The 27,870-nt window shown below is 46.9% G+C and overlaps 1 protein-coding gene across 2 annotated transcripts; it reads left to right on the forward strand.

The window, feature by feature from the left end:
- The first annotated feature begins 911 nt into the window (after positions 1–911).
- On the forward strand, positions 912–27,870 carry ENTPD3 (ectonucleoside triphosphate diphosphohydrolase 3). Of its 2 annotated transcripts, none has more exons than XM_090284549.1 (11): positions 912–982; positions 1,756–1,807; positions 4,682–4,809; positions 8,188–8,305; positions 17,048–17,198; positions 19,259–19,418; positions 20,373–20,606; positions 23,600–23,872; positions 24,042–24,152; positions 24,563–24,700; positions 26,943–27,870. In XM_090284549.1, the coding sequence occupies exons 2-11, from the start codon at positions 1,768–1,770 to the stop codon at positions 27,177–27,179; spliced, it is 1,590 nt and encodes a 529-aa protein (XP_090140675.1). In that variant the 5' UTR covers positions 912–982; positions 1,756–1,767; the 3' UTR covers positions 27,180–27,870. The 2 variants fall into 2 exon arrangements, with proteins under 2 accessions (XP_090140675.1, XP_090140676.1); XM_090284550.1 differs by lacking the exon at positions 26,943–27,870 and adding an exon at positions 26,626–26,922.

Here is a 27,870-nt window from a genome sequence, read left to right on the forward strand (position 1 = left end):
CTGCTGCTGCATGAACACCAGACTCCTGGAACATCTGAATCTCTGCAGCCCTCATGCGACCCCTCTGTCATTTTTCCTATTTGGCCTCTTTCAGAACATGCTTGTCTTGATTTTTGGCCTGATGACAACACATGAAATCGGGAAGGGGACAGTATTGCTCAGTAACCAGTGAAAATGTCCCCTAGCATGGCCAGGGCAGATGTGTTAAAATATGGAGTGGGCAAAAGTAGGTTTGCAGCCGTGGGTATGTGAAACACAGAGCTTATTCTTGTATTATTAACTATTAATTATTGTATTGTTTATTTGCATTATTTATTATTATTATTGTTATTACTTTGAATCCTTACTTATGATTTATCTTTTAGGTAGTGACGGCTGGCAATTGAACCTACTTTTGCCCACCCTCGCATATGAGAAGGAATGTCTCTGCATTCATTTGCGCTTTTGGTCCAGGTGCCGGAGGGACCAGCCTGCCTACTCACCTCACCCCCAATTTTACAGGTGTTGACTGGTCTCCAGTCCTTGGAAAGTTGGGGCACGGGGCCCACCTGTGGGAGCCTATAAAATGTGCTGTCTCTGTTCTGCCCTGCCCCCACACCCCCTCCACTTAGGCTTTGGGTGAAGGTGGAGGAAACTAGAAGAGAAATAAAAAGATTCTGGCCTTGACAGAGGAAAGAGGGGGATAGGCAGTGACCACCTCTCCCACTTCTCCAGTAGAGGCCCCAGCGGGATTAGGATGGGGGCCCCGAGGCCTCGAATGCCCCCCCCCCCTTTCTATTTCGGGCTCAGGTGATGGTGGAGTGAACCACAAGAGGGAAGGTGAAGAGGTGCTCAGCTTTGACCGGGCCAAGGGGGCGGTTCCAGCTGAGGCTGCCCGCCCCGCCCCGCCTCCGGGGAGTCTCCGCCCGAGCCTCCTGCACGCTGGCTGCTGGCTGCCACTGCGGCAGCTCGGGTCGCCTAGCTCCGCGTCGTCAGCGCGCAGGTGAGGACAGGGAACACCACGTCTGATCCTTTGAGGAAGGAGCGGGAAGTTCCTGCGGTTGAGAGCTGGGAGGGAAGGAAACGGAATCAGATTCCACAGAGGGCCCGAACGGGGGACCGAGGGACGCGATCCCCAAATCATCGGCGGCAGGGAGGTGGTCCCTGCCATGCCCGGAGAGGTGGACGCGTCTTCACCCAGCGCCCCTGTGGGTCCGGAGATATGCCCATGGTGCGTAGGGAAGGGGGCCTCCCGGATCCCGGGGGCGGTGGCTCCCGGGGGCCCCAAATCCCCTCGTAATTGTCTTCAGCCAGGAGCTAAAGATACTCCTCTGGGTCTTGAAAGGGCGGCCCCAGGCTCGCGGGCCACGGCCACACACAGAAACCTTCCTTGCTTGTGTGCTTTGGAGAAATCCCTGCCCGAGCCCTGTGCGCGTTAATTAATAGAAACTGGAAGGTTTGTTCTGCCCAGGGTGCTGCGTACAGGTGGAAAATTCTGCAGGAGAAGGTAGACTGATGTGTGAATTTTTATTTTTCAGTTTAACATTTCAGCAAACCCGTTTTTCTCCTTTTCTTGCATTTGGGGAGGTGACGCTGGAATTGAAATTCCAGCTTTGGGTCTTTCTCTGAAGTTCCAGGTTCAACCCCCTCCCACTCCCCGCCGTGTGGTTTTGCTCTGGAGGAAGTGGGTTTGGATTTTAACAGTGTGCAAGGGTTTTTGAACTTAATAGAGCAGGGGCCATGGACGCCTTGTCATTCTGTGTCCCTCACCTGCAGCTGGGAGAAGAGATGTTCGCCGTGCTGACCCGCCAGCCTTGTGAGCAGGCAGGTGAGTATCTCAGCCGGCAGGCAGCGGGCGTGATTTTCTCAAATCCCATGGCAATCCTCGCTTCAGCTCCCGGTTTCTCATCCCATCCCCTGCAAATGACTGTTTCTGAGCCTCTTTCGTTTGAGGCTCAGTTGCTGATGGGCTGTCGCCACAGGCGTGCCTCATGGGACAGCAATGCTTTTCATCCAAGCTACGCAAAACAAGGACGCACATGCATGTTTCGGTTAAATGGTTTTTCCGGTTTGCATAATCCATTAATTTGGCCCTTGTGGTTTCCCTTACCCAGCCGTGGGTAAGGTTTGCTTGAGAATAATGTTGATTTTGTGATGAACTTGCAAGTACCTAGATTTTTCCTCTATTTCCATTCAAGCGTGGTTGCTGGCAGGGCGCCTGCAAACTGCCCCCTCACCCCCACCATGGCTCAGCATTGTGCCTGCTGATGCCCAGAACTCACACACACACACACACACACACACACACGCACTCACACGCACTCACACGCACTCTTCGGTGCCCTGCCTGCCTGCCTCTGGAGCACTTTTTGCAGCTGCTCCTGTGAAAACCCAGAAGGCTCTCCCCTCTCAGGTAGGCGCTTTGTAATTACAGTGTTTGTCCCGCCTTAATGATATCACAGCTCTAGGCCCTGTTCCCTCGCTGAGTGAGACCTGGTCTAGTCTCTTTGGCTTTGTGATGGACTTCTGCCGGGGCAAGGGGTTGCTTAAAGTAACCATAGTTTGTTTGTTTTTTTACCTAAAAGCTGCCGAAGCTCAGAGGTCTCGGGAGGCCAGCTGGTGACCCTGGTTAGGGGCCTGCGTACATAACACCCCGCCCTCCCTCCTGTGGAGAGATGTTCTTTTTCTTCTTTCTTTTTTTTTTTTTTTAAGACTTTATTTATTTATTTTCAGAGAGAGGGGAAGGGAAAGAGAAAGAGAGGGAGAGAAACTTAGATCGGTTGCTTCTCTCACCCTCACAACCTAGGCATGTACCAACACTGGGAATCAGTGGGCGACCTTTCGGATCGCAGGCCGATGCCCAATCCACTGAGCCACCCCAGTCTTTAATTGTGCCCCTAAATTGGGTATTTTTGTCTTCCAAAAGGATATGATTTTACGATAGTGAGGGCAATTTTTACCAATCTTTTTCCTTTTTTCTTTTTTTTTAAAGGGAAGTTTAATACATATACGGTAACATCACACACACAGACTAACTTGTTATGTTCCTCCCAAACGACAAGTTCAACCTGGGAGATTAAATCTCTGCTATGTCTTGTTAAGGGGGAAAGAAATCCCTTAAATTGACACTGATGTGGATTCTTTAAAAGTTAATACCAACATTGGCCCCTGCGGATAAACTGGTTCCTGGCGGTTCACGTGCTTTTCTCCGGAATCACAGAAAAGTGATCTAGGACACTGTCAGAGACTCTTTGAGGGTCAGCTCCCTGGTGGGTGGGCCCCCTTCAGCTGCTACTACAAAGGAGTCAACAACGAGGAACTCTGTGTCATTTTACACAGTTGGGACTCGTTCTGTGGAATAAACTCCCAGAAGTGCGATTGCTGGTCAAATGCTGTAACCATGTGCAGTTATTGTCAATAAGTATCGACACGTTGCCTTCCGTTGGTGCCCGGTCAGTGTTCACTCCCAGTGACAAGGCAGAAGAATTAGGTGTCCGTGGCAACTTCTTTACAGCAAGGGGCTCAGATGGGGCAGGAAGAAATTTCATTAGGGCCACAATTGGTTCATTAAGACCAAGTAAATATCTGCTTATAATCATCCAGTTAAGCAACATCAGTTTAAATGTAATAAATAAACCTGGTTCATTATGATACATGATGTATTATTACAAAACGTAATATGTATATACATATATATTATATAATACATGTAGAATTATATAACTATCTTTATTCAGAGTCCATATATTTAATTTAAGAGTATTCATGTGCTTTATTTATTTATTTAACTTTTAAATGGGTGGCTATAACTTACATGTTATGATTAAAGTACAAATACCAGAGATCACATGACCCCTTTGGGATGGGGCATGCGGATTGGGGTCTCATTAGTCTTTGTGAGGATGCAGGTGAGACCTGTGCCTTCGCTGCAGACACAGGAGACAGGCCTGAGGGCGACTTCTTATTAGGATCCCAAATACTTGAGAAATGCAGACATTTGCTCTACAGTAAGTCACCATGCAGTGAATGGTCGATTATATCTGAACTACAGTATTAATTTCTTTGTATTTATCTGAGATTATTTTCAAATGAAATATTGCCTGCTTTCATAGAAAACCCATACTTTTATAATCTCCATTGTAAATTATCTCAGGGACAACCAGTACTATGCAACCAGTACTTTGGGGAATACCCGAGAACTAAACCATGCCTACCCGAAAACTAATATAATACTGTATAAAACTAATATATATATTTTAAATTAATATATGTAAAATATATATAAAATTAATATAAATAAAACTAGTATGATGCTATATAAAACTAAATACTAAAAAACTAAACCATGCCTACCCAAAAACTAATATAATACTGTACAAAACTAATAGATATAAATATATATATGACTAATATATGTTAAAAATAGAAAAAGCTAATGTATATAAAACTAGTATAATACTATATAAAACTAAAGAGCAAAAAAACTGAAACCATGCAAACATGGCTTTAGTCCACTCTTTGGAGAACGAGATATGGCTCTTAGAGCCCAATTTCTTCTCCACCTTGAAGGTGTGGGTCTCCCTAAACCCCGAGGAAGTGGCTTCTGCCCACGGTTGTGCATCCAGCCCCTGGATCCGGCAAAGAAGGTGAGCACATTGTTCCTGCTTTCCCCTCACGAGTCTTCTGGGTCTTCCCATTTCAGGCCTCAAGGCTCTCTCCCGAACTCCAGTCATCGTCGCCTTGGTGGTCTTGCTCTTGAGCGTTGTGGTCATTGTGACTGTCACACTCATCCAGACTCACCAGAAGGAGGTCCTCCTTCCAGGACTGAAGGTCAGTGTGAAGGGAGTGGCACCAAAGGGGAGAAATGGGCCGTGGCATTGACTGATCTAAAGCCAGGAGGGAGAAGAGAAGAACGTCACTTTCCCCACCTGCAGCAAGAGGTGCTGGCCTGTGACAGGAGAACACACCCCCCCTTTGCCCAGGATGGGAGGTGGAGGCAGAGGGCGCAGATGCAGGAAGCATTGTTGAATTAGGGGAGGAAAGTACCCCGCAACTTGGGAGAAAAGCTAGTACCACCTTTAGACTCCATTAACCAGGGCCCCTGCCCTGAGCCCCATATTTCAGAAGGACCAGCTCTAGCTACACTCCAGGTTTATATCCCTTTGTGGGACGAGAGAATGCGCTCACCCAAAGTCATACTTCTCCTTCCAGAATGTGCTACGGTGTAAGGAGAGGCAAAAGGGCAGCTGCCTGCAGGGAGTGTGGACAGAGCACGGATGCAGGGTCTGAGCTGTCCCGTTGTCTGCCGTCAGCATACAGACGCGCAGGGCTCTCTGCCTCATGGAGTTGCCAGGGTGGGAAGAGCACAGGGGGATGGAGGGGACAGGGCAAACGCTAGGGTGCTTGCCAGCTGCTGGCTGCCACTTATTCCGGAGGTAAGAGGTAAGCCCTCTGTTCCTGCTGGAGGACCTGGAAGAGTAAACTGAGCAGAGAAAAGTAGATCCCAAGGCACATGGAGGGCACCGTTGACGGAGGCGACCTCCCATGTGTAATGCTGCGGTTTCAGGTGGACTCCCCTAACCAAAGATGTGAGTGCAAGTGGGCCGGCCATCTGAGGATGGCCCAGGAAGCACAGGCAGGGGATGGGGAAGTGAGACAGGACAGAGGGCAGCCACTAGAGGGCCTGCCACCCAGCAGGTTTCCCCCGCGGGCACCTGGGGCTCAGGCCTGCTGGGGATGCCGGGAAGTCCATGCAGAACTTGCTTCAGGGTGGTCCTCTGCCAACGGGCCTTCCAGCTGTCCCTCTCAAGGGTGTGTTTACACACCAATTTCCGTCCGTCATTGGGTGAGAGGCTGCTCCTTGGGGAACATTAACGCTAGTATTTCTGGCATGTTGTGTCCTCAGATAGGCTCAGGGCACTAGAGAAAGCCTTCAGGCAGGTAGTTGGGTATCGTAAGGTCTGAGGACTGTGGGCAGGGAACCCTCAGCGACTGTTCCATGTAGATACAATTATTATCACCCCCCATTTTGCAGAGGAGGAAATAGAAGGACAGAAAGGGCAAATGGCTTTCCACGGTCACACAGAGCATAACAGAACTGGTATAGAAGGAAGAAAAGAGCAGAGAACATTGGCCTCGAGCGAGGGTTTGGAAAGACACTCTGGCCAATTGGCACACAGTTCAAAGAGAGGCTTTTGAATGTGTTCAGGGCCTTGCTGTCAGGCCTCAATTACAGTTGCAGGGGGCAGGACATTGTATTACATTGGAATATTGGCTCAGAAGGCTCATTCTGCTTCACTAGGTGGATTCATGTGAGAAAAAATGGATGTTTTCCTGACTGGTGTGGCTCAGTGGGTTGAGTGTTATCCTGTAAACCAAAAGGTTGCAGGTTCAATTCCAGGTCAGGGCACATGCCTGAGCAGCAGACCTGGTCCCCAGTTGGGGGCCTGTGAGAGGCAACCCATCACTGTCTCTCTCACACTTTGATGTTTCTCTCCCTCTCTTTCTCCTTCCCTTCCCCTCTCTCTTAAAAGAAATAGAATTTTAAAAAGGAAGGAAGGGAGGAAGGAAGGAAGGGAGGGAGGGAAAGAAGGAGGGAGGAGAGAGGGAGGGAAGGAAGAAGGAAAGGCAGATGTTCTGGGCCAGCTGAACCAGGAGAAGGAGGACAGCCTTGGAAGAGAGCGTTGCACATGCGGCTTTTACTCAGGGTGTGAAGAAGAGACCTCTTTCCTTTTGCAGTGTGTGCTGTGGGGGTAAAGCTGAGCGACTATAAGGGCTTTTTAATTGTCTTGTTTATGTTTTCATACCTTGAGCCCTGTTTTCTTTTGTGTGTATCTGACCGTTGGGTATGAGGGGCCAGCTCTACTCTGGGGGGCCCTGGAATGTTCCTCAAGACCCTCAAGAAAGGTCATGATATCTGACAGTTGAATCCAACCAGGGCTTGCCTAACCTTGGTTTATTTGAGTTGAAGAGTGAATTAATAAAACTTAATCAGGGTCCAAACAACCCCCTTTCCTTGTTACTGGTCTGACCTGTTGTACGAGCTGGGAGTGTAAACATGATGCCATCACCTTTCTTTCTCACTGACGCCCCCACTTGCTTTATCATCATCAGGGCCAGTATCTTCCTCCCGAGGCTTCACTCTCCCCACCTGCCGTCAACAGCTGTCCAGAGTCTCTGGACAGTGTGATCAGAACTCCAGTACCATTGCCTCTACTGTCACATGATGTCACTGTTGAGGAGGGAGGGGTCTGCATAGGCTCAGGGCTCCCAGGGCACAGCTTTTCTGCTGTGACCTGTCTAGGTTCACATTTGTTTTCCATGTTGGGTCCCTGTCCCATGCTTGGCCATTACTCTCCAGGACACAGCCTGACCTTTCACACTACGTTCGTCGGTGAAATCATTCCCTTCTAACTGTCATCAAGTGAGGTCATCAGCTAGGTCTCTAATGCCTGTGGCCCACCCAGGGCTGCCACTTGCAGAGGGAAAGTTGTGTAATTGGCTTCGTCCTTCCCAGAAAGCCCTGGCTCCTCGGTCAGATTGGACCGTCTCCTCTCCAGCCAGATCTGCACCTACTTAACCTAAAGTTTGCTCTCAAGGGGGCTTTTTATCTGAACAAAGTCAGTCTGCCAGGCCATCCCAGGCACCTTATTTACTAAACAGACACCCTGTTAGACTTGGTCTCCTTGGAACTCGATGAAAGCATGGGGATTATGATTATAGGTTTGAGAGTCTTTTAGACTCAGGCTTGATCCTAGGTCTGGGACCTGGGGCAATGACCTCTGTGACCCTCCGTTTCCTCACCTGTCAGCTGGGGATGATGATAACACTTGCATTATCAATGCACTAATACCAAAGCACTTTGTGCCATGCCTAGCATATTGTAAGTACTCAGTAAATATGTATTACTACTACTATTCTATTATAGTAATAGTAATGCTGCTGATGATGACAGTAATAATAAACAAATCTAAGAAAGTTGATCTCATGACCTTTGCTTTTGCCAGAAGCTCACGCAGTCCTTAAGTTTTGGACCATGGGGTCCATAAGGAAGACCGTTCACTTTTGGTTAACCCACTGAGTGTGTCTTCAGTTCCACATTCCAGCCCTGTTTCCTTCTGACACTGTGTTGGACAGAGGGTTACTTACTGCTTCTCACCCTAGCATCACCCAGGCCATGTCTGACTCTCTCTTCCCTCTTTTGCTCAGTATGGAATCGTCCTTGATGCTGGGTCTTCCAGAACCACAGTCTACGTGTATCAGTGGCCAGCAGAGAAGGAGAATAACACCGGAGTGGTCAGCCAAACTAGCAAATGTAATGTGAAAGGTAAGGCCCAGAGTGTGTCTGGGAGGCCCAAAGGGAAGCAGGAGAGAGTTCTATGTCCTTTAGAGGCCTGGAGAGGTCGGTCCTGAGAAGCTCTCTAGACCGGGTATCAGGAAAATATGAGATCTTATGCTAGTGCTGCTACTTATCAGTAACAGTGACCTTGGGTCAGTCACTGCCCCTCTCTGGGCCAGTTTTCTCATCTGTAAACATGGAGGTGTGTAGGGCATGTCAAGAACTGTGAATGGTCTGAGATTTTACCCTGCCACTCTTTCATGGATGCTGGTGGAGACACAAGATTCCTGGGTCAGAAATAAAGGACAGCCCTGGTTGGTGTGGCTCAGTGGGTTGGGTATCATCCCACAGACCAAGAGGTCACCAGTTCAATTCCCAGTTAGGGCAAATGCCTGAGTTGCAGGCCAGGTCCCCTGCTGGGGGCATGTGGGAATCAACCCATTGATATTTCTCTTGCACGTCTCTTTCTCCCTACCTTCCCTTCTCTCTAAAAATAAGTAAATAAAATCTTTAAAAAGAGAAATAAAGGACAGTTTATTATTCACAGCAATAGCCATAGCCAGACTATCAGCTGGTCTTCTTATGCCCGTTCTCCAGGGATGATGTAAAGAGGGCCAGACAGGATCTGCTCCCACAGTGGGTTGTATTACAGAAGAGGAACCTGAGTAGGGAATCTGAAACATTTATAAAGGGTACTGAGCACGCCTGCCTTTTGCTCAGGGGTGCAACGTATCTTTATCTTCTGCACCTGTTTGCAATGCAAACATCCTTGGAAAAAATAATCCAGGACTAAGGCAATCACTGCCTATGCTCCTAAAGCATGCAGGAACAGGAGAGACTCACAACAAATTGTCTTCCAGCAGGTGTGTTGGGGTGGGGGTGTAGTGGGGGAGGGGGTGATGGACAGTATGGAGACAAATAGGAGCGACTCTATTCCAGTAAAGCTTTATTTATGGATGCTGACATTTTGAATTTCATGTAATTCTCACAAGTCACAAGATACTATTTATTCTTCTGCTAATTTCTCTGCCCACTGTTTTAAAATGCAAAATCTTTCAGAGCTCACAGGCTGTACAAATAAAGATGATGAACTTGATTTGGCCCATGATCTGCCAAGCCTCAAAAAAAAAATCACTGTCAGCATCTTTAATGACCTTCCACACGACTCCCCGCAGCCCTGACAACATATCCTGAACTTTATATTAACTGTTTCCTTGTTCTTTTTTATTGTTTTGTTCTTATGTATTTAGTTTTTCCTGTTTTTGAAAATGGAATTGAACTCGTATTTACTTAAATGGAATCAAACATTTATTTGTCTGTAATTTGCTTTGTTCACTCACGTTGGGTTTTAAGATTCATCTATGTTGATATGAGTAGCAGTAGCTCATTCATTTCTCCCTGTTAATGGACATTATTATTTCCCTGGTTATTGATAAGGTAGAGTATCTTTTCATATATGCACGGCCATTTCTGTTTTCTGTGAAATGCCTGTTCATGTTTTTTGCTCATTGTTCTACAGAGTTGCTTCACTTTTTTTCTGGTTGATTCATTGAAATTCTTTATACGTATTCTGACTATGAATGCTTTTCTTGTGTTGTTATTATACTGGTGCTAATACCTCACAGTTCAAGGTCTGTTTTGTTTTTTGTTGTTTTTAGTCTCTTCATGATGTCTTCTGTTTAATAGAAATTCTTCATCATTACACAGGTGCAAGTTCAACCTTCTTTATAGTTTTCTCTTTGGTATTCTTCGTTTCAGAAAGTCTTCCCTGTCCAGTGGTCATGAAGATATTCTTCTATCAGGAATTTTATAATTGTGTCTTTAACCGCGAAATCTTTAGGTGCACAGTTGAACCCAGTGAGTGAGTGTGTGTCTGTGGGAGCCTGTTTCAAAACCAGCCACTTCGGAGCACGCTGAGCTTTGAGGTGGCCTGGAGCTTCCCAATTAATGTGTCCTGCATGGGTTACAGAAAGACTCACAGGACAACTAGCCCTCCTACCACGAAGTAGCCCCTTCACGTCTCTCAGTGAGCTTCTCAAACATTACAGTTTCTTGGGGGTCATGGCATTGGAAGAGTTGAGAGGCAGCTTTGGCCTTTCCTGACTGTCTTCCTTTGAAGACCAGGGTGAATTCTGATCCTCTGCCCTCCCATGGAGGGCATCCTGGCCCTCTGATGCATAGGTGTTCCACGTTAGGTTTTCTAGGAACACAGGTTGAGACAGGGTTAGGGATGCGAGACGCTTATTAGGGATCCATACCTGGAGAAGGAGGGGGTAAAAAGAAGGACCAGACAGAAGGAGATGAGGAAGCTCAACGCAGGTCTGACCAAGCTTCGGCCAGTCAGAGTTCCCCTTCCTTGGCATGAAATGGCCTGAAATGGCTGGGTCGCGATATCCTGTCACCTCCAGTCACTGGATGTGGCCATCTTGAAAAGAGCAAGACATTAGCTCTCTGTGGCTAAGGCAAACCCTGAAGTTGCTGACAGCTGAGACAATGAGTCTTTATTTGAAGGGTGCGTGCGTGGCACCTCTCTGGGCTCCTCCCAACAGGGAACTTGGATGTTTTCTGAGTACTGCTTGGCCACAGGTCACAGGCAGCAGCAGCTTGCCAGAAATCCCATCTCTGTTCTCCTAATGTGTGAGCCATTCCTTACCTCCAAGCGTGAGAGAGGGCACCCGGGCGCTTGTTGAGAAGAGAGACAGCACCCATGTCTAGAAGAGAGGAGAGTGTAGAACAGTGATTAAGACTTCACCTCGCCCCTGCTGTGTGAGAGCTGGGAAGTTACCTGGCCTCTCTGGACCTTGACACCCTCCTCTCTCAAAGCAAAGCCTAATAATAGTAATGCTTCCCCCATAGGAATGATTTGAAGCTTAAATGACAGTGTATGGAAATCAGGTGGCTAACGCCTGGCATACAGCAGGCACGCAATAAATGTTAGCTATTATTATTCATGGGGCACCGCCCTTTAGAGCTCCTGGTAGATATTCTTGCCAAAAGGTCACTCCGTCCCACAGTTACGAGATCCGTTTAGACCGGGGAAAAGCAATTTAGCCAGGGCAGTCCCGATGTCCTTCTGACTTGCCGAGAGATGTGAGACTCTCATGGGAAGGAACACAGGCAGTGTCTCAGGAGTAGGGCCCTTGGGCCACCCAGGGTGTGATTTAGGGCAGGAGCAGGGTCGTGGAGCCCGTGCCACCCCCACAAATGGATCTTCCCTTCTCTGATCACAGTAACCTCAGAGATCCATATATACCCCGAATGACCAGAGGACCACAAACTAAAGCTTAATTACAGAGTCCAAGTTGGGTTAAGTGTCACCCCTTCAAGGACATGTTGCTTCTCCAGGGATAATTTGGGTTTCTGGTTTCTCAACTGCAGATTTCCCCAGGACTCCCCCATCTTAGCCCATGGAGGCCGGGGGTGAATGCATACTTGCCCAGCCATGTTTCCCAAATGCGTAGGCGCTCAGAAGTTGATTTCTCAGGGGGCCCCCTGGGGAGTCTCAGTCCTCGGTTGCTGCTCCTTTCCAGGAGTTCACTGGGTGCCGGTCCCCGAGCTGGTGTCTGCTGCTTGTTGGAAAGCCGTTCGCTGGAGGGCACTGGCTCCGTGGTGCCTCTCCTCTGTTCTGCAGGGAGCCGTGCCAGCTCCTGCCGCGGCTGCCTTCTCCCACGAGGGACATTCGTGTTAACCCTTCACACCAATGCTTAAAAACGCTTTCAGCTCCCCATGGAGCCTAAACTTAGCCGTCTCTGTTGACATCCCTTAAAGAGTTGCTCCAGGGACCAAGCCACTGCTGTGTTGAAAACACCCTTTGTTCAGACATGTATCTTTTTTTTTGTTTGTTTGTTTCTTTAATCCTCATCCAAGGATATGTTTTGTTTTTTTTTAATAATTTATTTATTTGTTTATTTATTTTTAGAGAGAGGGGAAAGGAGAAAGAGAGGGAGAGAAACATCACTGTGTGGTTACCTCTCACTCGAGCCCCCAACTGGGGACCTGACGTGCAACCTAGTCATGTGCCCTGACTGGGAATCGAACCAGCAACACTTGGCTTGCAGGCCGATGCTCAATCCACTGAGCCACAGCAGCCAGGGCCAAGGATATGTTTTTATTGATTGTAGAGAGAGGGGAAGGAAGAGAGAATCATTGATGTGAGAGAAGAACATCAATTGGTTGCCTCCTGTATGCATCCCGATCGGGAATCAAACCCGCCACCTAGGTATGTGCCCCCACCAGGAATCAAAACACAGCCTTTTGGCATGTGGGATGATGCTGCAGTCAACTAAGCCACCTTGCCAAGGCAGGCACATATCTTATGGGTCCATCCCAGCTTGAGTAAGTTTTGTGACCTCTGCCCTGCCTTCGGTCCCCAGAGTGGAAGAGCAGTTTTAAAACCCTGTTCTTGGGGTTGAGAATCCCAGTATCCCACGAGCCTGTGAATACAACCTTTTTTTCCCTCTAGGAGGCTTAAGGGACCTTATGCAAATAGGCCCTTTGGTGACATGCTCAGATATGCCAAGCATTGACATTCTAGCAAGGCTCCTAACCAGTCCCTGTCCAGAGACCAGCCCTAGCAGAATATGCTTTGTTTGCTCCAGCCTGGACTGCACAATCCCCTTGCTTTGGAGTTGCACGTTGGTTTGAAAATCTCATTCACTGATTTATTTATTCATGATAAATATTTATTGGGTGCTTGCTGTTTGCCAGTAACATTTCTTGAGACTGGGAATTCTAAAATAAACAAAACATACAGTCTCTGCTGTTACAGAACTTCCATTCAAATGAAGAAGATAGATAATAAATAAACAGATGTGTGATAGGTCAGGGAGAAGTTCTGTGAAGAGAAATCAAGCCAGGCAGGTGGACAGAGAGTAATCATGTTATTTTAGACATGATCGGGGAAGAACAAAGAAGGTGATGGTTGAGCAGAGACGAGGGTGAGACCAGAGGGTGAACCATGCACATTTTTTAGGGGAGGACAGGTTAAGCAGAGAGCAGGCCAAGAGGAATGGCCCAGGGTGGGAGCTGCTCAGCGTTTCCTAGGAAATGGTTGGGGCAGAAGGAGGAACAGGAAGGAAGAGGAGAAATGAAGTGAAAGCTATAGTCAGACCAGCTCACAGGGGGCTTGAGATGCAGTGGGTCTTTCATTTTTACTCAGATGAGTTTTCTGCAAAGTATATTGGGAAGCCACTAAGAGATTCCGATCAAGGAACTAACCTGCTATGACTCATGATTGTAACAGATCCTACTGTTGCTATGGAACATGGAGTGACAGGCTAAGATGAGAAGCGGGGACACCTGGCTGTTAGAACAGTGCAGGTGACAGATGATGTTATGATGGTCTGGCCTAGACAGGTGCTTCTCAGCCTGGGACTATTTTGCCCCCCAGGAAACATTTGGTAATGTCTGGGGACATTTTAGATTGTCCCAACTGGGGTTGGTGGTGCTGCTGGCATCTAGTAATAGAGGACAGAGATTCAGCTGAATGTCGCCCGGTGCACAGGACAGCCCCCACAACAAAGAATCACCCGACCCCATGTGTCAGCAGTGCTGAGGGGGAGAAGCTCCGATCTAGAATGCTTCTGGGGGACGCAGGGAGAGATGCTCAGATTTGAGAGGCATTTTGAAAGGACAGGCAACAAGACTTGGCGATAGATTCAGTGTGAGGCATCTGGGTTGCAGGTCTCTGAGCACTGGCTCTGACCTGAGTAGCCGGGGGGTGGGGTGGGGTGGGGTTGATGATACCATTTCCTAAGAGTGTGAGCCCTGGAGAGGAGTCCTCTGGGGATGAGGCAGGGATTAAGGAATTTGGTTTTGGGCATAGTAAGTTGGAGGTGCCCATGTACCATCTAAGTCAGGTTGGCAAATTTTTCCTGTTAAGAGCTAGATGAGCAGCCCTGGCCGGGTGGCTCAGTTGGTTGGACCATCATCCTGAACACCAAAAGACTGTGGGTTCGATCCCTGGTCACGACACATACCTGGGTTGTAGATTCGATCCCCGGTTGGTATGCATACAGGAGGAAACTGATCGATGCTTCTCTCTCTTTCTCTCACCCTTCCAATCTCTCTAAAAATCAATAAACATACCCTCGGGTGAGGATTTTAAAAAAGAGCTAGATGACATATATTTTTTACTCATTGGCCATGTGGTCTCTGACATCACCATCTAACTCGGCCACTTGCACATGAAAGCAGCCATAGCCAATAGGCAGACCAAAAATGTATTTCAAGGAAGCTTCATTTCTGGACACTGTACATGCCTAATGGGATATGCCCTAAGGACAAAAAGAACTTTTTAAAAAACCTTAAACTGTTTCTAATAATCATATAGTTGGTGGTAGACTTGTATATGGATTGTGAAATAAAGCAAATGAGTTATTAAGTTGGAGTGCTACCAAACAGGACTTGTAGCATAGAAAAATAAGATAAAGATAAAAGTTCAAAGAATTTAAGTAAAAACCTACAGTTCTGAATTAGAAGCACCAATAAGAAATTCATGATCTATTCTTCTCTTGAAATAAAGTTTTCCCTAGGTCTGTCCTAGTGAACACCTACAGTGAACACCGTAGCTTCTGAATTTTGGGTGCTAAATACCCTTACTCAATAAAAGAAACCAAGACTCCTTGGAGAAATGGCTGAGTCCAGATCTGGGGCAGAAAGTGTATAAGGTTGTTGATACATCTTATTATATCAGAAAGCAAAGATGCGCTCAGAGGTTTCTGGGATCATGTCAAAAAGGTTCAGGAGTTAATTGAAGGAAGGTAATAAGAATAATAGCCACAATGAATTGAAACACATCAAATATATCATTAAATTTATACGGTCCTAAGATACACAACGAACAAAATCCTTCATTGGTTCAGCCAGGAATACATTGGAGATGCAATCTATATTTTTTTATGCTGGTAAATCAAGGGACAGAATCCGGCCCTTCTCTGGCCTTCCCTGGACAGATTGTGTGATGGGGTTACCACATAGTTAACGATGGGGAAGTTTTTCTCTTATTACAGCATTTCAGGTAAAAGCGAAGCAAGAATGGTGGAAATAAAATACCACCACGTTGTAGGCCTTTGTGGACCACCGGATCTAAGCGGTGATCACAGACACCGGCACCAAAAGAGAAACCAGCAGAACCCTCATGCCTCTTATTGGACATACATGTTAGTCTCTATAAATGACTGTTTCTGAAATAGTGCAAACCTGAATCTGATTAAGCCTCAGCACTCAGTTACCGACTTCTAGGAAAAACCAGGACCAAATAACATGTTCAGGGAGCCATGGGGATTCAGTCAGCACATTCTAGGCTGTGGGGAACTCTACAGAACAAATTAAGTTGCAAGGAAAAACATTTTGAATTACAAGGAAAAAAGTAGATAGAAAGAGAGGGAAGAACCTATAGATTAAAAGAGACTTAAGAAATATACCAACCACCTGGCTGCTGTGGCTCAGTGGATTAGCATCGGCCTGCGAACCAAGTGTCGCTGGTTTGATTCCCAGTCAGGGCACATGACTAGGTTGCACGTCAGGTCCCCAGCTGGGGGCACATGAGAGGCAACCACACAATGATGGTTCTCTCCCTCTCTTTCTCCTTTCCCCTCTCTCTAAAAATAAATAAATAAATAGTTTTTTAAAAAAAGAAATATATCAACCAATTGCAATGAATGGCATTTATTTGGACTCTAATTCAAATACAAGAGAGAAAAAGAGGGATGGGGGAGGGGGAGGGAGAGGGGAGAAAATGTGTGACCAAGGAAGAAATGTGAAGCTTAACTAGATATTTGACTATATTAAAGGATCATTTTTAATTATTAAAGGTATAATAATGGGATGGTGGTTATGCTTCTTTCAAAGAACTGTCTTTTAGTTCTACATGCTGAAATAGTGATGGAAGGAAAAGATACCACGTCTGCCGTTTGCTCTGTGAGGAGAGAATGTTCATTATATTATGCCCCCGACTTTGATTTATATTTGAAATTTTCAAAATGAGAACTTTTTTATAAAAGCACATTATTAAGTGAGCATGCTATTGGAATAAGGATAGACTGAACCTCGCCGGAAGATGAGGCCCGGGTATTTTTTAAATTGAATCTATTGAGGTAACATTGGTTAATAACATTATATAAACATCTCAGGTGTAAACAAGATAATTGAATAGCTGTGTACTCTATTGCATGCTCACCACCAAAAGTCTAGTTTCCTTCCATCACCATATATTTTACCCTCGTACCAGTTCAAGAACTTTTTTTTTTAATTTTTTTATTATAATTTACTTATTTATTTGTTTGTTTATATACTTATTTTTGAAGAGAGGGGAAAGGAGAAAGAGAGGGAGAGAAACATCACTGTGTGGTTGCCTCTCACTTGCGCCCCCAACTGGGGACCTGACGTGCAACCTAGTCATGTGCCCTGACTGGGAATCAAACCAGCGACACTTGGCTCGCAGGCCGACGCTCAATCCACTGAGCCACAGCAGCCAGGGCCTTCAAGAACTTTTTTTAAGCAGGTTAATTTTTCACCTGACTTATTTTCTTTCATCTTGATAATTCCTTTCATCCATATTTTGGGGGTTGACTCATCAGTGTGACCATATGGGACCTAACATACCCACCTGTTTTCAACCTCCTACTAAAACCTATTGATTTCCAAAGCTGATCGGCTTTTTATTTGAAAGTTGTACTGCTGTTGTTGGCTCTCAGGGATGCCAAGAAGTCCCGACTGTTTGCTCTTTAGGCTCTGGGATCTCCAGCTATGGGAAAAAACCCCAAGATGCCCCCAAAGCCTTTGAGGATTGCATGCAAAAAGTCAAGGAGCAGATTCCAGCCCACCTCCATGGATCCACACGCGTTTACCTGGGGGCCACGGCTGGGATGCGCTTGCTGAGGTAAGAACAGGAATGGCACGGAGTCCATTTGACCAAAATAGCCAAAAATGTGTTGGGCCTTGCCAAGAATGTAACTCTATTTCTGGGAACAAATCCCAAAGAAAGAAGTCCATATTCTGCCTTAAATTGAGGCTTGAAAAGTCGGGAAATGTATCGTCTTTATTTTAATACCCCAAAGGAAACAGTTCTGAAATCAATACCCTTGCCCCTGGCAAATTTAATAAGACCTCTGCTAGTGGGGGATTACTTCTAGTTTTTACAAAAGTAGAAACTGTCTTTGACACCTGGCATTTTGACATCTGTACACAACCAGCTCCACTGAGTGCCAGCCACACAATGTAGCTTGTACCCGTCTATAAAATGTCACTGAGATGTGCTTTAAAATCATGGCATTTCTGCACCTCACCCCAGTCAAAGCCTTCGGAGTTCTTGTAAAACAAACATCTCATTTTCGTTTGAGTTAGCAGTTCCTTCTCAATGTGCAGCCCCGACTTTTCGCCTAGTGGCATTTTTTTCTGAATGCCTTTATCATCATGTTTTTATTGTAGTCTCTCTTTGACCTTGAAGTAAAAGAAAAACAGTTTTTAAAAACCCACAGAACTTAAATCTATCTAGGATTTAAGAGGCTGCTCCAAACTTTAAAAATAAGGCTTTATCCCCCCCATCTCCCAACTGACACTCACTCTGCTTCAAAGCCACTTTGTCTGTGACCCCAGTAACGTAAGATGATATGTGTGGACATGAAGGAAATACAAAGGAACAAACCAACAGCCACTTTAGCATGATCGTCAAAAAAAAAAAAATTCATGAAGCACCCTCAGTTGGATCGGGCCTTTTCCCTGCAGCTTTCCTTCCCCTGTTCCTATTCCCGTGTCCCGGCTGATGAAGTAGAACGTGGAGGAAAGTCAGATTTCTTTGCTTACTCTTGGAATCTACCGTGTGTTTCAAAATTCTCGAGTTTACCTGAAATAGAAATGATGTAGACATTCCTGCCTTCTGCCTTTTCTTCCTCCTGGAAAAAAAGAACCCAACTTTTTCTTAGCTGCTTTTTTCTCACAGTCCCCTGAGTGAGAAATAATGACGAGGCTCTGTAATTTATAGCCCGTGACAAACACCATGGAACAGCAAGGTCAACACTTGGGAAAAAGGTGAACGCACGTCTCATTTAAATAAATTATTCACTCCTCCTTGTAGAGCCTTCTGATGGGGATCCCTTTCTTCTGAGCAACAAGCTGATATTTTCATTGCTTGAAAAGCCAAATATTAAAAAAGAACGTTCATGAGAATCACCCTGGATGAGAACCGATAAAACTAGGAAAACTGGATTATTTTCCAAGCATTGATAGTGTTTGCTCCTGAATGGGAATGGATTTCTGCTTGTAAGGTTGCTCTTTCTTCTTGAGCCGAGAGCGACCCCATGCCCCTGGCTTTCTCAACACACGGTTGAGAGGGCAAATGATGTCCCAAGTGAGCCTCCTTCCATAGGGTAAGAAGCGGCAGATGAATGACACAATGACGCCATGCCAGGGGTGAGGTAGGACTGCTATGTCGTCATCTCTCTGTCATGATGAAGCCCTCCCAAAGCGCGAAGCAGGGACAGCTGGGAACTCGACCCTCCCTCTTCCTTTCCCCTCCTCCTTCTAAGCCCCCCTTCCTTCTGGCCTGACGAGGGCTTCTTTTTATGGTGCCCCCGAGAGATTGCTTAAACCACTCCTATGCCTTCCCCAGGCTCCTTTCCTCCGCTGAGTGGAGGCAGAGCGGTGGGGATTAAGCACAATGCTCTTTTGATTCGGTGGTTGCCGGAGAGTGGGACAGGAACAGGTAGGGGAGGAGAGAATCTCTTTTCCTGCTTGGCAGTTTGACAGGTAACAGGTGCACCCTGCCTTCACTGCCACCCTTGAAGCCTCTGCTTGCAGGAGGGGTTGCCACGTATGACACACACCTGGAAAATCGTCCCTGGCAGCAGCGGGGTGGGGAGGTTGCCATATTCACCTGAGTGAGATTATCTTAAGGCTCTGTTGTCTGGGCACTCAGCCTTCTGTGTTCTGTGCCTTGCATAGGTTGCAAAATGAAACAGCAGCTAATGAAGTCCTTGCAAGCATCCAAAACTACTTCCAGTCCCAGCCCTTTGATTTTAGGGGTGCTCAAATCATTTCTGGGCAAGAGGAAGGGATATATGGATGGATTACAGCCAACTATTTAATGGGAAATTTCCTGGAGGTGTGTGAAAAAAAATGCATGGTTTTTATTCTTGCTACTTATCCCTTCCCCTGTGGGTGGTGGCTTCAGCAGAGGTGCAGCCAACGGGGACACCTGTCCTGTGTTATTCCAATTGTGTAATGCATCAGGGAAAAACACCTTTGAGACAATAGCTAAGAAAAGACACATACAGCTGATGCAAAACCTTGGACCATAAGCAGGACCAAATGCACGGGGGAGAGGGAATATCACTTTACTAGCTAATAAGGTATCGGAGGAGGGGGATGAAAATCTAACAATGGGCTATGGGTAATTTGAAGGGCAGCTGGAGAATGACTCTTCTAAGGTGTTCCAGAACCACCTGGAATTTGCTGAGCCTCCAGGCTGTCTGCTTCTCCAGGTCTCTGGGTCCCCAGGTCTCCTTACACTGCAGTCCCGACACTCCCTCCTCCTTCGGTGCAGGGGAAAACTGACTCCAAGAGACAATCACCATGTTACAGGGGGCAAAAACTTAGGACACCTCCAGCATGTCTAGCCCAAGACCTGTTCTGTTCCTCCTCAAATATACTTTTTAAATTTTAAATAATTGCCAGCAATTAACATTTTAGAAATTTCAGTTCCAGTTTCTCCTGACCTCACTGCCCTTCTCCCCTCCACTCTAAATGCTAGAAGTGCTGGTCACAGGGACTCACATTCATCCATGGAACAGAGTGTAGCACTTGCATTCCCCAGTTTGCCACAGTCCCCACCATTCCCTAATGTCTACACCTAACCTACTTGGCTCATGTATGTTGCGTACCCAGCCCTGTAAGCATTTCAGCTCACCAGCCCTGACACAGAGGAGAGATGTGGCCCTGAGTGCTTCCCAGATGTCCTAGTTCTTAGCAGTAAGAGATGGGTCTTGGGTGGAGAGCCCTGGGCAAACAGAAATGGTGTCTTTGGCCTTTTTTCTTGCTTCCTTTTTCCACTGCGCAGAAGGACCTATGGCATATGTGGGTGCATCCAAATGGAGTGGAGACTACAGGGGCCCTGGATTTAGGCGGTGCCTCCACCCAGGTGTCCTTCGCGGTGGGAGAGACAGTGGAGCTGAACACCAGCGACATTGTGCAGGTGTCCCTTTATGGCTACATGTACACGCTCTACACACGCAGCTTTCAGTGCTTTGGCCGCAACGAGGCTGAGAAGAGATTTCTGGCAATACTCCTTCAGGTACCTGAGCGGGGGGGGGAGCAGGTGTTTCCTCGGGGGTCAGCTGAGGGGAGGGTGCCTTGCCTTCTGAGGTCTGTCCTTTCCAACCCACTTAGAAGGTGGATGAAAACGGTGTTTTCTGGTTTACTCGCACTCCCTCTCTCTCCTGTGTTTGACCACTTCCAGGGTATTTGAGTCAGAACTCCAAGGAGATTCTAGAGTTCCAGATGTTTTATAAATGATTCAAGTCCCAGCATCCCTTTATGGACACAAAGTGTTTTGAGCCAGTAGCTAAATAAGCCTGAGAATTTTGAGACTCCCCTGTGTTCAGACAAAATAATAACACTGGCCACGAGAGAAATGCTTGCCGACCGGGAGGAGGGCAGTGGCCTCCCCGGACTCGGCCTCCTGGCAGATGGGCCTATATTAGGTAGGCTTGACACCCATTACGTGGTGGCATTTTAGAGCCACCAAATTCCATCACGTTGATCAGCAATTCCCATGCTAACTGTTCCACGGGGCAGATGGCTGCTTCAGGCCTCAGCGGGGAGGCTGTTGTTACTATAAACTCAGTGTCATGTAATTCGTGTCAGCCAGCGCTAGCTCCACGGATGACACCCCAGGCCCAGACTTCAGTGCTCCAGGGACATCAGACTCACCGTGGCTGAGAAGGGAAGTGGAAGGGAAGGGGCCTTCACCACCCAGAGGGACATGAGGCCAGCCAGAGGCCACAGATGCTGGCTGCTTCTGATAGGACCCCGGGCAGGGGGCAGGGCTGGGTCAGCCTGTGAACATGGTGGATGCCCCCACCTCTGGCCTCCCTTGGTGATGGAGGAGGGGAGCAGCATTCCCCTGACACCAGCCTGCAGAAAAATGGGGCTGGCGCGCAGAAGTGTTGCCCACGGAGCCCGCCTCTTCAGACCCACGTATTTACCAAGCAGCCACGCAGAGCAGGGTGTGAGCATTCAGCCTCTAGCTCTGATCCACTCCCCACAGCTCTCTTCTGGCCTCCCGGGAAAGGCTGGAGCCTCAGGACACATGCACAGGACGTGTATGGTCGGGAGAGGCTGAGCACTGTTTGGGAGTCCCGAGCGGGAGACCCCGCAGGCAGCCTTCAGCTACTCTTCATGGCTGCGGAGACTCGGGGCCCGCCCCAGACTCGCCTCCTCTGCTCCCAGCCTAACCAACCCCAAGGGAACCCAATCCCCTCTCCCTAGCAACGTCTCCATAACCACGTCTCCTCCCCACTGGCTCATTCCAGTATTTCAGCCAACACGCCTCTTTTCAGGAGAGAAGCTCTAGGGAAATCCTCTTTTCTTCACCTCCTTTGATTTCAGGCAGTGCTTAACGCTCCAATGCTCCTTCCTCCAGCTCTGGCCCTGGCAGTCGGGGGCAGGGTGGTGGGGGCCCCCTCGAGGCTCCAGCAGGAGAAAGAGGCTGGTGAAGTCTTTCTCCCCTCAGGGTGAGTGGGAGTCAGAGACTCTAACCTTCTCAATTCTGCTGGCCTCGAGGAATAGTCCCCCCATCTCAGGGCTCATTTGGCTTTGAAACCACAAGTCAGTCCGTTCCTCCCGTCTGGGTCCTGCTTCCTCTTCTGTAACAGAAGGGCCTGCACAGCGTGGTGAGGACACCTGGGTCTATACTTGGCCAATTACCCTCTTGTTAACCAGTCTCTAGCCACCCCAGGGTGCAATCTCACTCTGACAGCATGTTAGACATTAGGGACACACATTGACTTTCTTTCCTACTTTCAATAAGATTCTTTTTCCTTTTGTTTTTAAAGGAACAGGTGTTCAGTATTCTACTTCAGTCAAGGTTTTACTGTAGGGAAGACAAGAGGATCCAGTGACGTTGCCATTAGAGTTCAAATCCTGTTCCTTTGAAAAGAGAGTTTATAAACAGAACCAAACACATTTAGTAATGTAGCATAAGATCAAGGGAACTTTTTTTTTCACCAGTAAATAAAACATTAGATAGTCGTTGAGAAAAGCTAAAGTCCACTTCCTAACATAATCTTTATATCAGGTAAGTTACAAGTGGATGGGTAACAGGGACGTTTATTGCAATGTTGTTTGTTATGGTGAAATCACTGGAAGCCACCTAAGCTTTCATCTAAGGGGTATTTCTTAAATAAATTATAGCTTATTTGTACAGTTCTTTGCAGCTACTAAAAAGGAAGACACTGTTCTACATGGACAATAAATGGAAAGATATTAAAGATGCGTTTTTAAGTAAGAAAAGCAAGGGGCAGAACAGTGTGTGGAGTTCCACCACTTATGGTTTTTCAAAAAGAAAGAAGGAGGTAAAGGAAACATTTGCATGTGCACACAGGCAGTACAGACTCTCCCATCGAATACGAAAAAGCTGGCAACAGTGGTCACTTCCAGGGAGGGGAGCCGGTGGGCCGGAGTGCGTGAGAGGGCGACAATTTTCATAATATATTTATGTGTCCCTTTTGGACACTTTCAGTAGGTGGACAGATAACACTTTGTTCCAAATGGTCAGTTAATCTAAACATATCTTGTTTTGTCATCGAAATGGAGTTCCTAAAACCTGCTTCACAAGGGTGCTGTAAGGGCTGGGTCAGGTAATGGGAGCGAGAGTCTGGCACTGTGCCAGGTGCCGGTAACTGCCCCCCCCCCACTGCCACCTGAGTTATTTATACAACCTGGGAGTCGCCTTCAAGTACCCACTGACCCAGAATGGCATTTTTTTCCATTGCCCTCTTGGCATTAGAGGGTAGCGATAATGAGAATTTGCAAAAGAAAAGTATTTGGGCCTTCATAAAAGAGTGATTTCTAATAGCTCACTCTTTAAAAAAGAAAAGATTTTATTTATTTTGACAGAGAAAGGAAGGGAGGGAGAAAGAAAGGGAGAGAAACGCCAATCAGTTATTTGCCTCTCCTACATCCGTGCCTGGGAGTCAGATCGGTGACCTTCTGCTTTGCAGGACGACGCTCACCCAGCTGAGCCTTGCCAGTCAGGGTCTTAATAGCTCACTCTCGTACCCACAGAATTCGAGCACGGAAACCAATGTCATCAACCCCTGTTACCCTCGGGATTATACCACCTCTTTCCCTGGGGGCCACATATTTGACAGCCCGTGCACGGAGGATCTGGAGCCTGGAAGTTATGACCCCAATGGCATCATCACTTTTGAAGGAACCGGGGACCCCTCACTGTGTAGGGCAAAGGTAGCGTCCCTGTTTGCCTTCAAAGCTTGCCATGAGCGAGAAGTCTGCTGCTTTGATGGCATTTATCAGCCGAAAGTTAAAGGATCTTTTGTGGTAAGAGCAAAAACCACTGAAACGATTCCCTTCCTTCCCATTGAATATGTGTTTCTCACCTTTCTGTTTCTCTTCCGTTGACCTGTTCCCCGATTTCTTATTCCCTACCCCGACACCCCCATTGTCTATCCCATTCTGAGAGCTGATGTCCTTCTGTTCTGCCTCCTAGGCCTTTGCAGGCTTCTTCTACACCGCCAGTGCTTTAAACCTTTCAGGCAGCTTTTCCCTGAACACTTTCAACTCCAGCACCTGGAGTTTCTGCTCGCAGAATTGGAGTCAGGTCAGTGTTTAAAGAGAAAGGCCTGTAGCAGTACAGAACAGTAGGGCAGAGTATATTCCATTTGTGCGCATGCGTGCGTGTGTTCTGAATTTCGCCTTTATGCTGTTCTGCTTTTAACCCCATAACATGGGAGCCTAAGGGACCCATACCCACGTCCTGGATTAATGTTCTAAGCACAGGTGCGGTGGTGAGAACAGTGTTTGGCACGTGATAAGCATTCTGGAAACTTAGAGATTGTTCTTAGGTGACATTGTTTAGGGATATTTTCAAAGTTATATAAATGTATTATTTTACAGTAATTTTGCTATGAAATTCTGGGTGGTATGATTATTTTTCCAAATAGGACTCTTGATCTAAGGTGTTCTAAAATGTGCCTTCTAAACCCTGCCTGGCCGCCTTCCCCTTCTCAGCTCCCGCAGCTGCTCCCCCGGTTCGATGAGGTGTACGCCCGCTCCTACTGCTTCTCGGCCCACTACATCTACCACCTGCTCGTAAGTGGGTACAGATTCACCGAGGACACCTGGCCCCAAATACATTTTAAAAAAGAAGTAAGTCAGAGCACAGATCTTTTCCTCCTCTTCCTCTCAAAATAGAGGTTTGTATGGATGTGTGTGAATGATGATGGATCCCTTGCGAGCTTCCCAGGAGAGATGACAGGGTCGGGAGGAGGCGGTCCCCGTAGCCCCTCCCCATGAGGAAAGGGTTAGCAGCCAGGGACCCACCTGGGCTCTGAGTTCTAGGAGGCAGGACCTATGTTCTCCTCCTCCCATTCCTAGCATTCAGCACAGGGGCGAGGACCTGGAAGGTGCTTAGGGAATGTTTGTTGAGTGAACAAATAAATAAGGATTTGAGACTTTTCATTGCCAAAAGAAGCTTCAAATAGAATGATATTTAAAATAAAAAAATAAATAGAAAGAGGAAAGTAAGTAATTGCTCTCCGTTTGCACAGTGCCAGAGTAGGATACTGGCTTTAGAGCCGGAGGGATTAAATAAGAATTTTCTCTTGGAATGAGCCCGAGGCACTGTATTTACTGTCAGGTGTCCAGAATGAGCCAAAGCTGGAATCACAGCTGTCCCCAGGGGACTAGTGACAGGCCTGGGACCCTGCTTTCAGGCAGATGCAGCCGTAAGGTTCTGTTCATCCAGTACTCTGTTCCCTGGTTCTGGGGGGGTTTTCTGGCTTCAGGAGTAGCAGGTGTAAAGCCTGAAGGATATCTGGAATCAGCCTGTTCAGCATCAACTTTGCCAATAATTAGATTAAGCCAATCAACATCTGACATTAGGCCTGTGACTGTCTTTTACACAAATAAAATTGAATCATCTATAAGGAAAGAGGATGCCTGGAGACACATAAGGACTATTGGTGGCATGTCCTCTCTGGACTTTGCTTCATGATCTAATTACTAAGAACATGCATCATGAGAATGGAGAATGACTTTCCATTGAATACCAGCTTGGATGCATACAGACTTCTAGGTTTCAAGTTCCTTTCCTTTATTTAGGGAGAATTCTCTATCCGGCCTAGTTAGTATTCAAATGGGAGGGCATAAAAAGACTTCAGAAGATTTGCTGCACAAAGACTTAACCATCAAAATTATTTTTGGAGGAGGTACTCAGATAAGAATAAAAATAAATCCAGGAGATGTTACAAAAACAAATGAAGTAACAATAAATGATGTTTTGGCTTAAAATGTATATTAAAAAAAAAAAAAAGAAAACTAAGATCCACCTCCCCCCTCCAAAAAAAAATGTAAAAGAGAAGAATTCATCCATACACCAGAACAACCCAGAATTCAAGTACAGCTAATATCCAATGTGATGGGGAAGGGGTAGGGGCCATAGGATACAGGAGCATAAGAGTGGCCTAAAATGCTCATCTTTTAAAGGGAACACACACACGCGCAATTCTTAAGGCAAGAAAGTAAAAAATAAATATAGGAAAATAGCTCTAACTGAAAATTTAAAACTAAGATATTAGAAGTCTAACTATATCAGTAATCACAATAATCATAAATGAACTAACCCTACCAGTTAAAAGACAAATATTGTCAGACTGGGTTTTAAAAAATCAAGTAATGTGGTTTATAAGAAAAATGCTTTGAAGAAACACTCAGGCTTTGCACATAAGGACACAGAAAAATTGAGAGTTAAAAACAAATATTTTTAAATGTTAGGCAAACATCACCCAAAACAACAATGATGTAGCTATTTAATATCTAAAACAAAAAAACAAACAAAAAAAAAAATAGCCTTTAAGATAAAGAGCATCATTCAAGATAGAGAGGATTACAACATAATGATAAAAAATTCATTTTATCATGATAATTGCAAATTTGAAATATTTATCCGTCTAATAAAACAACCTAAAGACGTGTCAACCAAAATTGATGGCGCTACCGAAAGAAACTGACGAAGCCACTTTCTTAGAAATTGGTCCTTGGTTTAGTGAACACTCATTACCTGCTCTCTTTAGCCGCAGACACTTCCGTACAGATGACAACAGAGAAGTTTTCACTGTTACGAACTGTGCCCTCTTCACACTTGGCTGTAATGAGGTTGTGAGGATTAGTTCTGACGTTTCTCTGCAGGGCTGGAGGGAGGGCTCTTGAGCCTTCGGGGTCCCAGAGACCTGGATTCTAGCCCAGTATGTGCAGTGTCTGGACTTGGGCGAGTCCTTTGATGTCCTTTCCTGCGGGTGTTTCAGACTGGTGGCAGTGTGCATGTGCCCGGGTATGTAATTCTCCCCCTGCCCGCTGCCCTGAGAACTGAGCCGCCTCCTGAACTTCACAGGTGGAGAACAGCAGCATAGCCTGGTCTCTGGGCTACATGCTCAGCCTGACCAATCAGATCCCAGCCGAAGTCCCTCTGATCCGCCTGCCCATGAAGCCGCCCACCTTTATTAGAACCCTGGCCTTCTTCACGGGAGTGGCCTTGCTGAGCCTGGCGTTCCTGGTGTACCTGTATGCATCGTCCAGGAGTCGCAGGCGCTCCCAGCATGTCCTGGACCACACGGTGGATTCCGAGTGAGCCCCGGGAGGCAGCTCCTGGAGCCCGGGGGCCGCCCAGACAATGCATGTGAGATGCCCGTCTGTGGGGAACAACTGAAGTCAAGTCCGTAGGTCGTGATTTATGCCAAAGCACCTCTTGGGGAGTCTCCTAACTGTTCCGTGCAGATCGCCCCTCCAGAGACGCCACGGCCTGCTTGCTGACCACCTGAGGAACGGAGGAGAGATGGCCCATCCAGGTCAGCTCTTCGTTCCAGTGCCCACGAGGAGGAGTAAGCTGAGCTTATCACAGTTTAATATTGAAGAATCGATGTCAGGGCCCATTTTGCACTCTGTCCCTCTCAGAAAGGCCATATGCCTCCTGGCGAGTTTGGGAGCTGCCAGGTACCCTAAGCATTTGACCCAATCAGATATCCCATGTTATGGCTTCCTTCCTTTGGCCCTTACTTAACTGAGACTTCCCGCTAGTGATCCCACAAACACGGAGCTCCCTCAGATTGGTTGAATGCAGTCTTTGGGGAAGAAGACCCTTTTACGCCCAACGACAGTGGCCACAGCCAGCTTCTGTTAGGCAGGCAGAACCTGAAGGACAGAGACACACAGCAAGTCTCCCAGAAAACTGCTGGCCCTTCCCAAGCGGCATTCCGTCTTAGGCCTCTGGTCATCAGATTGCAGCCGGTGTGCGTATCATTACCCTCCCCTCCCCCTCATAT

Source organism: Furipterus horrens, unplaced genomic scaffold, assembly GCF_987537825.1.
Source record: "Furipterus horrens unplaced genomic scaffold, mFurHor1.1.pri manual_scaffold_7, whole genome shotgun sequence".
In the NCBI taxonomy this organism is placed as follows: Eukaryota; Metazoa; Chordata; class Mammalia; order Chiroptera; family Furipteridae; genus Furipterus; species Furipterus horrens.

What these genes read in the sequence shown, in the direction of transcription:
- ENTPD3 (XM_090284549.1), top strand. Translation starts at nt 1,768, where the DNA reads ATGTTCGCCGTGCTGACCCGCCAGCCTTGTGAGCAGGCAG. An exon ending in TCCTCCTTCCAGGACTGAAG is followed by an intron (nt 4,810 to 8,187) that starts GTCAGTGTGAAG and finishes TCTTTTGCTCAG; the next exon opens with TATGGAATCGTCCTTGATGC. An exon ending in AAGTTAAAGGATCTTTTGTG is followed by an intron (nt 23,873 to 24,041) that starts GTAAGAGCAAAA and finishes TCTGCCTCCTAG; the next exon opens with GCCTTTGCAGGCTTCTTCTA.